The sequence below is a fragment of the Echiichthys vipera genome (assembly GCF_963691815.1).
Source record: "Echiichthys vipera genome assembly, chromosome: 19".
NCBI classification, from domain to species: Eukaryota; Metazoa; Chordata; class Actinopteri; order Perciformes; family Trachinidae; genus Echiichthys; species Echiichthys vipera.
Genome location: NC_139844.1, coordinates 7,499,450 through 7,510,107, shown reverse-complemented (window position 1 = coordinate 7,510,107; position 10,658 = coordinate 7,499,450). Strand labels below are relative to the sequence as shown.

General features: G+C 43.2%; 1 protein-coding gene across 2 annotated transcripts; it reads right to left on the bottom strand.

Moving 5' to 3' along the window:
• Positions 1 to 2,152: 2,152 nt before the first annotated feature.
• e2f6 (E2F transcription factor 6) lies at positions 2,153 to 10,399 on the bottom strand. Of its 2 annotated transcripts, none has more exons than XM_083933705.1 (9): positions 10,163 to 10,399; positions 6,998 to 7,321; positions 6,784 to 6,824; positions 6,565 to 6,614; positions 5,903 to 6,089; positions 5,229 to 5,383; positions 4,679 to 4,794; positions 2,818 to 2,965; positions 2,153 to 2,708 (listed from the first exon to the last, which is right to left on the bottom strand). In XM_083933705.1, exons 1-9 carry the CDS (start codon positions 10,280 to 10,282, stop codon positions 2,671 to 2,673), a joined length of 1,179 nt encoding a protein of 392 aa, XP_083789831.1. In that variant the 5' UTR covers positions 10,283 to 10,399; the 3' UTR covers positions 2,153 to 2,670. The 2 variants fall into 2 exon arrangements, with proteins under 2 accessions (XP_083789831.1, XP_083789830.1); XM_083933704.1 differs by lacking the exon at positions 10,163 to 10,399 and adding an exon at positions 8,337 to 9,132.
• Positions 10,400 to 10,658: the final 259 nt, after the last annotated feature.

Here is a 10,658-nt window from a genome sequence, read left to right as displayed (position 1 = left end):
CTATCTGTTCCATATTCACTGTCTGAGGGAGGAAAGAAGCCTCTTCCACATGTGGATTTGTGACAGGAAGACAGGGAAACAGAGCATCCATCAGGCAAGATCAACCCTCTCAGTACTTATAAAAACGGTAAATCTGCTCCCACTGTTTGAGATCTCCTTAAGGGTACGTGTCAATGTACTTCTGCCTTCTTAAAATTCCCAATCAGGAATTTGGGGCCGTATACGCAAAACATCTTAAGGCTCAGAGTAGGTCCTAACTTGCTGATTTAGAAGTAACTCTTATAAATAAGGGGCGTTTCACCCCCATTTGTAGGGCTCTTAACTTTTTAAGATAAGTGTAATTCACAAAGCATTTTAGCGCTAAAGTAGCTCCTAAATCTATAAAAGTGTCATTCAGAGTAAATGAGGAAGAGCTTACATGGCCGCTGCGGTCCACATTTTGGAGAGATGGTCAGGGATGATATCACCGACCAACAAAAACCACCCAATATTAGATTAAAGTTGGTACCACTCCTCGCTGCTTGACCATGGTAAAAATGCAGCTGCAGAGGAGCAAAGGTAGCATTGACATGCATGCAAATAGTTCGCCACGCTTCTATTTTTTTTGTAGCATTCCCAACTCCAAACTTTCCTTTTATAAAAAATCTTTCCTTTAATCCACAAGTTGAGAGAGTATTGCGAGCCATTGGTCCAGTTTGGTTTTCTCTTGTGTTTTGGCAGAGTGGATGTGTCCGTATCAGCCATGGTTATTCAAGCCCTTTTATTAACATGCTTCTTATATAGGCCTACATATCTACTGATATAGATATAGGCCTACCTAGAAGACAATCCCTCTTTTGACGATCACCTCTTTTGTCAGTCAGACATCTTTTTTATCGATGAGAGAGGTAAAATGTCAATGACATTGTTTTTTAAAAACTCAAATCTGTTCAAACAACAGGGAACACGGCACTGCAGTGTTGTAGGAATAAGAACGGCTTGTACCCAAAAAATCATATTTTGAAAGGGTTGTACGTCATGACTTAACAGCCGGATAAGCTGAACATACTTCTAAGTTACAAATAAGTATATTCTTGGTTTCATAATAAATCAGAAGGGATGAACATGATGTCATCCATAGCAAGCAGGGTCAACCCTGCCCTCTAGTCTTATCTTAGGAGTCCCTCCACTCCTTAGGAAAGTTGGTCTCAGAGGCTTGGGGAAAAGGTTTGAAGAAATGACTCTGAACTAAGATCTTTTAGGGCACGCTCACACTTCCCATCCGTACCGTGACCAAACAGGTTTCACAGGTAAAGTCTTTTGGCTTTTGTAAAGCACGTTTGCACATGTACGAGCACGAGCATGCGCACGTGCACAAGCACGATGCCTACGGCGGTTCTGACGTCATTTTATGTGCACCTGTTGGGACATAGAAAAAAGAAGGACGGACCACGTGCGGACAAGACGCACAACAACTCTGAGGTCTATGGAAGGATTTGTAAACAAAGAGGCGCATCGCAATGACGTCATCAATGCGTGTGACGTGTTACGGCGTGATGACGTATAGGCAGCAAGAAGCATTCGCCAAGGCCCAGGCAGTGTGAGTACAAACGGGCCTGGGCCGCGGGGGGAGAGGGAGGGGAGGACAAGTACCCTAAAGCCCGGGGCGCGGTACGGACGGACAGTGTGAGTGCGCCCTTAGTGCTCCTTAGGAGAACTTAGTGCTGAGATCAAATGTTTGTGAATACGGCCCCAGGTCTCCTCTTTAGGAGACGCAGTGGAGCAGTCTGTCCACTGGGCGATGCTGTTGAAAAGAAGTCAACATTTTACAGATTTGAATTTCTCATTCATTCCAGCAAACTTCATTTTCTGTTAAGATTTAGCACCAAATCTGCCTAACAAATGGTATCAACCAAATAACTGCTGCAACAATTTATGACATAAAGAAGCGTGAAAATGGGAATCCTTCACTTCTAGCATGATGATCCTCTAAACTGTAACACTGACACAGGCACCTAACGAAATACGTCTATTACAGATTGCTGTTGCTTTAGTTAAGACTAAACAACAAAAGTAAATGAGCTCATTTACGTTTCATATTTATATCAGTTTGTCTTTATTGATTTCAGCATCTTCAAGGTGTTTTCTCCATGAGAGTTCAAAATGAGACGACACACACAAACAAAAGTGAAAGACAAACATATAAACAAGGTCAAATATAATAGAGCAATCATGATTGTAATGTATAAAACAACAACTGTAGTGTAGCATCTGCAAATGAGATCATCCACTTCTCTCTGTCACCTCTCATACAAAAATAAAGCTACTAATGTCCCATCGTCATCCTCAACTTCATCGTTACCGTGACGTCCTCCTGAACAGGACCAACATCCCGAGGAGGTCAATTTAAACAAAAAAACAAAAAAACAACAACTTTGCAACAGCACAAACTAAAGTTCATAAGTAGTTTTCTCCATGTTGCTGTCCAAGCATCTTTACTTTGTCCCTAATCAGTTTGGATTTGAGGATTTTCAGCTGATTGAAACAAACATCAGCTAAGTATTTGTGTGAGTTTAGTCTGTTGAAGTCTGTATTTCACTCAGACCCCTCTGGTCCCTGGAGACGGTGCATTCAGGCGTCTGCAGTGTGCATGAAGTGGACAGCTGGCGCCTCCTGGTGGTCAGCTGATGACTATGCGCTCTGCACAGCGCTCTGTTGACTTGATGACTCTGCAACACCACCACAATGAAATGAAACATTACAAATGGTGCCAATGTCAGCCAATAAGAAACAAGTTGTAGTACACACCCAAAAAAGATTTTGATTGATTGTTGTTACCTGTGTGCAGCGTGGCCGTCTTTATCCGGCTCTCCTCCAGTGTTAAGAAGTGGTTGCTCTTGTCTGTAGTCGTGTCTCCTGTTCCGATATCACAGGTCAGCACCATGATGGGACCCTTCTCCCCCTTCAGATGGACCTGGATGCTGTCCTACGCGCGCGCGCGCACACACACACACACACACACACACACACACACACACACACACACACACACACACACACACACACACACACACACACACACACACACACACACACACACACACACACACACACACACACACACACACACACACACACACACACACACACACACACACACACACACACACACACACACACACACACACACACACACACACACACACACACACACACACACACACACACACACACACACACACACACACACAGTCAACCTGATGCTGCTGCTTTTATTCTAGTCTACCTCCTGAATGTAGAGCTGCAAAGATGAACTGATTAGGTGGTTTGAGTCACTAGAGCACTCAAAATACTCTGACATGATATTTGAGTTGTTGACAAAACCACATTTGAGGACGTCAACTGAGGACATTTTTCACTGTTTTTTGACATATAATGGACCAACCAACTAATCAATTAATCAAGAAAATTATCAACAGATTGATTAACAATGAAAATAACTTCTTGAGTTCAGAGTTGCAGCTCTACCTGAATGTATCAGCTACAGGAGAAAACACATTAAGTAGGATTCTCTCACAGTCTACAATCTCTCTAATGTCCGGCAGGGGGAGACTCCACTTAAAGCTGTGTTCTCTCTAATGTCCAGCAGGGGGAGACTCCACTTAAAGCTGCATTCTCTCTAATGTGCAGCAGGAGGAGACTCCACTTAAAGCTGCATTCTCTCTAATGTGCAGCAGGGGGGGACTCTACTTAAAGCTGCATTCTCTCTAATGTCCAGCAGGGGGAGACTCCACTTAAAGCTGCATTCTTTCTAATGTGCAGCAGGGGGACCTCCACTTAAAGCTGCATTCTCTCTAATGTCCAGCAGGGGGAGACTCCACTTAAAGCTGCATTCACTCTAATGTCCAGCAGGAGGAGACTCCACTTAAAGCTGCATTCTCTCTAATGTCCAGCAGGGGGAGACTCCACTTAAAGCTGCAATCTTTCTAATGTCCAGCAGGAGGAGACTCCACTTAAAGCTGCATTCTCTCTAATGTCCAGCAGGAGGAGACTCCACTTAAAGCTGCATTCTCTCTAATGTCCAGCAGGAGGAGACTCTACTTAAAGCTGCATTCTCTCTAATGTCCAGCAGGGGGAGACTCCACTTAAAACTGCATTCTCTCTAATGTCCAGCAGGAGGAGACTCCACTTAAAGCTTTATTCTCTCTAATGTCCAGCAGGAGGAGAGTCCACTTAAAGCTGCATTCTCTCTAATGTCCAGCAGGAGGAGAGTCCACTTAAAGCTGCAATCTCTCTAATGTCCAGCAGGGGGATACTCCACTGGCATAAAAAATAAGTGTGATTGTATAGAAGTCAATGAGAAAATGAGCCTTAACTTCTCACTTGAAACATTTTCCTAATGAGTTTATGGTTTCAAGTCTTCTTCAATACAGCATGAGGTTCATTTAGTATGATGGTCCCATTTAGAGTCAAACACCATAAAGCAGGGGAAGCTTAATTTATTGGGACTAAAACAGCTCAGAGAGCTTATGGAACGTAGCAAACACACCCTCCACCACACACACACCTGTGTGAATGTATCAGCTGCTCACCCATTGAAATTATAACACATCGCCCAGTACAAACAAGACCCCTCTAGATATAGGGCAGGACCAATCACATCTCTCAGAACTACTCTCTTGTTGTTGTTGTTGTTTACCTCTTTGGGCGCAGGAACCTCCAACTTGGTTTCCTCTGGAGCTTTGACGACGAGCACCGTCTGCTCCTGGAAGGCCCCGAGCCGGCGGATGTCCTCGTGGGTCACGTAGGCCGACGTGCAGGAAAAAAGTTAAAGAGAACCTGCTTCATTTTTTATCAACATTTACAACAAATTTATGTTTGATGCCTCCTGGTTCAACTTCACAACAGGCGGTCGATGACCTGATCCTGCTGCCTCCCCTGTCTCGATCATAATGTGACATAAATCACTAAAACACATATGTAATATTGTTGGGCAACAGTAAGAATGCACTTGGACCTGAGAGTGGAATAATTCTTCACAAACATTGGCAGATTTTCTTTCTTTTCGCTCATTTAATCTTAAATAACTGATGTTTTGGTCACTTGGGTGGAGCAAAGCATACTAAAAACACAACACTGATCACTTTATACAAATGCAGTTTTGATGTCTACTTAAGGCTTTTACCCGCGTTTTTTTTCATGCAATTAACTCACACATCAATATTTCTTCAATGGTATGGAAGGATATGGGGCGTTTTCCATGTTGTCGGTCATCTCGAAGAGCTGCTGGGCACAGCTTTTGATGAAGGTGTCCAGCGTGTCCTCCACCAGCTTCAGGTTGTCCAACTCCCTCTGGAACTTCTGCTGGCTCTTCCACAGAAAGCTAGAGATCGTAGAGCTCCCTCTAAACAGATGACAGTCAAGAGATCAGGTTTACTGCAATAATTACGGGCGACACAGGAGTTTATTCTTGGCCTCGGAAATAATCACTTGAAAACATCAATTTACCAAGAAAATGCTAAACGGAGCACTTCAGATAAAGATGCACGGCAGATTTTAGCTCATCAAAAATACTGTATATTAGACACATGATTTCATCTTTTAAATTTCTCAAACTTGCTTTATGGTTTTTTATCTTTTCTGCCAATCAACTAATCGCTTTAATCATGTGTGTGTGTGTGTGTGTGTCAGCCAATAATCACCAAGAAATTACAAAATTCCCTAAGAGATGTTTACTATCACTGAATATATTTGAATATATCAGACTTTATTATGTGCTTCTGTATCAGTCTGATGTAAAAGATGTGATCTGAAGCTGGTCAGTCTGAGACTATAACAGAACTGAAGAGTGTAAGTAAGGTCTTCCAAACTTGCGAAGTGAATAATACAACGTGAAGCCACATCTGTTCATCGGCTCACTCACATCCACTTGAACTTGTTGGCCGACTGCTTCTTGAGGAGGCTGATGCCCTCCAGGACGTTGGTGATGTCGTAGACTCGCCGCCTGCGGGTCTTCAGGTCCACGGTCACCTGCCGGAGGTCCACCGTGCAGTCTGGAGCCACCAGCAACATCTCCAGGAAACGCTGCGTCAGCAACCCAAGGGACACATCTGAACACACACACACACACACACACACATTAGAGCTGGAAGACATGGCCGTTAAAAAACATTTACATTTCAAAGCTTTATACAGTTATACATTGTCATAATCCTTCAGATTTAAGAAAAAATCAAACCTCATTTTGATACTTTTTTCTGTAATAGCCTTTCCAGTGCTGGATTAAATCAAAGATATTTATATTTATTTTTCTTCTATATCCTAGGTAAATTTTTTGCCCCTCAATTAGTTTTTTAAGGACATTCTGGGATTTTTGCCCTTTTGCCCCCTTAATGTCTGACACATTAAGTGTTTTCTGCCCCCAGAATTCATGACCTGTCGTATAAAAGACTATGATCTACCGCGCTGCACTTTCATACGAACAGTGTGAGAATTCTGTCGCGCTGAAAAGCTAGTGAGGTTTTGTACAGTCGCTACAGAGGAAACCCCCTGAAAATGGATTTGATTATTGACAGAGCCACGCACCCTGTCTGGTCTTGGTGTGGATGATCTCTTTCTTCTGTTGCAGGCTGCCGCTGGAAAGAAAAACACACAACGTTTATTTGTCATTCCAGTGCCGCACCGTAAACACCTGATCCCAGACGGAATACAAAACTGAACTTTAACTGATAAAAACTCAGTGCATCAAGTTAACCCAGAGTGTGCAACAAGAGGAAACCTAGAAGCAGAGAGGTGTTTTTTTACCCAGAGATCTTGGGCCGTAAAGTCTTCTTGACACCTGGATCCTGGAATTCAGAAAGAGAGTAAAAGTGAAAAATGATTACACTGTAAAGTTCGATTAGTAATTATCAGATTAAGGACAACAAACTTGAATGGGACCTACTTCAAGCTACAAATAATTAAATAAATAGATGTTTAAGCACAAGAAAATATAATGATAGAATAAGAGTCTCCTGACCTTCTGTGGTGGATCCACTGCAGGAGGTTCTGGCGCCGGAGGAGGCTCCACACGAACAGGACCCTCATCTCCACCTTCATCAGCGTAATCGCCATCATCGTTACAGCCGCCACCAGCAGCCCACGGATCCTCTTCCTCAGACGACTCGGCTCCCCAGGGGCTAATCATGCCCAGGGGCCCGTCCAGTAAGGGGGGCATGATGGGAATGGCGTCGCTGCCGACTCCGTGGGTGGAGATGTCCTCTGGCAGGAAGTGGTCTTCACAGATTAAATGCTGCTCTGCCGAGTCCTGCTTGTCCGTCTCCCTGAGCGCCGCCAGCCATACCTGAACACCAGAGACATTTTACAGATCTTCACTGGGTTCACTGAAAAACACAGACCAGACTAGGGTTGCAAAGGGTCGGTACAGCTACAGATTTCCAGGTTGTATGCGTTTGTGGTGGGGTCTGATGGTCAACGCCGCTGAGTGACGTAGGTTACAGCTGGATGAGTAGAGAAGAAATGGCATAACGTCCATGTGGAAAAAAATTCTTCAATGTTTTTGCATTTTTCCAAAAAGAAGGAAGAGCAAAAAAGGTAAAAGTCTTTCTTGAAAGGAAAAGTCCTGCATTCAAAATACTTACTTATATATTTACAAGTACAATTACAGAACTATTAGCATCAAAATATACTCCAAGTACCAAAAGTACAACCCTTTATGCAGAAAGGGCCATTTCAGAATAATGATATATAATTACTGACTTTAATGTTTTAGTTGGTAAAGATTGAGCTCATTTGAATGACTTTAATTACCGCTAACCCGGCAGCTAAATCCATACAGATACATCCAAATGTATTACCGTATTTTTCGGATTAAAAGTGGCCCCGGAGTATAAGTCTCACCAGCCGAAAATTCAGAATAAAGAAGCAAAAAAACACATATAAGTCGCACTAGAGTATAAGTCGCATTTTTGGGGCCAACACCAAGAAACGACATTTCATCTTGAAAGGCAATTTAAACTAAAACTAGAATAGAGAACAACAGGCTGAATAAGTGTTTACGTTATATGACGCATAAACAACGAGCTGAGAACGTGCCTGGTGTGTTAACGTAACATATTACGGTAAGAGTCATTCAAATAACTATAACATATAGAACACGCACTACGTTTACCAAACACTCTGTCACTAATCACACAGAACTATAACATATAGAACATGCTCTACGTTTACCAAACACTCTGTTACTCCTAATCACTAAATCCAATGAACTCTTCTTCCTCGGTGTCACTTCTAAACAACTCTGCCAACTCCAAAGGTAGACAATGCGCCGCTTCCTCTTCTATCTGTACGTCACTTACGTCAGAGTCATCGTCAGTTGCAGTTCCAATTATTCCAGCCTTTCTGAATCCCGACAGGATGCTTTCGGTTGTCACTGAGGCCCATGCTTTGTCGATCCATCCAATGACATCCAGAAAAGTTGCATGGCGCATTCTCCCGGTTGCCGTGAAGCTGTGCTCTCCATCCATCATCCACTGCTCCCACAGGTTGCGCAAGACTGCCTTAAAGCTCCTTTTCACAGAGATGTCAAGTGGCTGGAGTATTTTGGTTAAGTCTCCAGGGATGATGGCAGGTATGGAGTTGAAAACTTTTAATTTATGTTTTAACTGTGGCGTGATGTGCACTCTCATGCTATCCATCACAAGCAGAGCTTTGCGTGCTCTAAAGAAGCCATCCGGACGCTTAATGTAGCACTTTGTAAGCCATAAGTTCATCATTTCTTCATCCATCCACCCTTTCTCATTCACGGCCACTGTAACTGAGGGGGATTGGATTTTTGGCATGGTTTTTCGTTTGAAAATGACCATTGGTGGCAATTTTGCTCCATTTCCACAACATGCCAGCACCACTGTGAAGTGTGATTTCTCATGACCAGGGGTTACGATATTGACACTCTTTTGCCTTTTCTCTGCAACACTTCTGCCCATGGGAATGTCAAACGTGAGGGGGACCTCGTCCATGCTAATAATATGATCCGGTGTCACGCTGTGCTCACTTACATGCTTTTCAATGAACTCGCGGAAACTGTCTACCTTGGATCGGAAGTCTGCTGGCGGTTTTTGGGACATCGTTGTCCTTGCTCTGAAAGAGAGGCGATTGCGTTGCATAAAGCGGTGACACCAAGAAGGTCCTCCCGCAAAGTCATTTATATTCATCGCCTTGGCAACTACCTGGGCGTGGAGACGCAACTGTACGCTTGACAAGGCTCTCCCGGCAGCACGTTGGTCAAGCACCCATTTATGAACTCGTTCCTCTAGCTGTGGCCACCTAGCTTTTAGCCCGCGATTAGCTTTTTTAGTTGTCTTCATTTCAGTAAGAGTAACCTCCGCTTTTCGCCAGTTCCTTACAAGTTTCTCATTAACTCCAAACTTTCTTCCTGCTGCTCGATTGCCGTTTTCTGCTGCATATTTCACTACTCCCAGCTTGTAACATGCAGTGTATGATTTTCTTGTCGGTGCCATTTTTGTTCAGCCCTTCTCAGTTGTTTTTATTAGTTACCGATAATGTTGAAATGATCAATTTTCATAGGTACCGAAGTAGCAGGTAACATTTTTTTGTTTCACAATGCACTTCTGCCATGACCCGCCCCCGCCCGATTTGGATTGGTTGACGTATGTGTGACGATTGCTGATATACGGCTAGTCTCTTACGTGACTGAGATAAATAATAGCCCGTGCTATTATTTGATATTTTACGGTAATGTGTAAATCATTTCACACATAAATCGCTCCAGAGTATAAGTCGCACCCTCGGCCAAACTATGAAAAAAAAAACTGCGACTTATAATGCGAAAAAGACGGTAGTCGATTTATATTTTTTTAACAATATGAGCCTGCAATCCCACATCTCTCCTGGACATCCTGACGCCAAAATTACAGTTTTTAGGTGGACGGGTCTGGAGAAAATTTACTTTTTGACTGAACTCTTTCTGTCTGAGCAACAAAGTCTCGCGAGATCTGTGACAGAGTTTTCCTGAATCTAATGTAGAAGTAGAAGCGTCCCCATTGAGTCGGAGCTGTTGTTAGCTAACTTAATATGGCTAAACCCCATGATAACCCCCTTCATTAAGGTGACCTAAGCTCACTTTAACGTAAATAGCCGTATCTGTAGCCCCGGTTGTCTGTACCTTGACCCGTGCTGGGTCTTTGGGGAAGTTGAAGAACCTCTTCGGTGGTCGGTTAAAGATCCCCCGGTTGACGTTCGCCGCCCCGCGGTTCGGACACCCAGTAACGACACACTTCACCATAGTTGGCGGGGCTAACGGCACATCCACGTGTCGGGTGTATAACCGTTAGCAGCCGTTAACAACTGTTATAACACTAACGTTACCGCTGTCCGGTTTGTTTACGTCGTGTCTCGTTGTTATTTCTCAGACCGGAAGAGGTGAGTTTTTGAACCGGAACTACAACAATGGAGGGAAATGTAGCAAAGCGCGCCAATATTGCACCATCTACTGCCTGAGAACCGTTATTACATATGTTTAGATTTGCGTTATTATTATTATTTACATTTTAATCTTTTTTTTATTCATCAAAAAATACAATCATAGTCAGATATACATAAACACATTACAATTTCACAGAGTAGAATAAATAAAGTATATAAACACAAGAGGATAAACA

Excerpts from the sequence above, each read along its gene's own strand:
- e2f6 (XM_083933704.1), bottom strand. The coding sequence starts at position 9,104 with ATGTCCCAAAAACCGCCAGCAGACTTCCGATCCAAGGTAGACAGTTTC. Across the intron at positions 6,825-6,997 it reads CAGTGGATCCACCACAGAAG|GATCCAGGTGTCAAGAAGAC; the intron begins GTCAGGAGACTC and ends TCTGAATTCCAG. Across the intron at positions 6,090-6,564 it reads CCACACCAAGACCAGACAGG|ATGTGTCCCTTGGGTTGCTG; the intron begins GTGCGTGGCTCT and ends GTGTGTGTTCAG.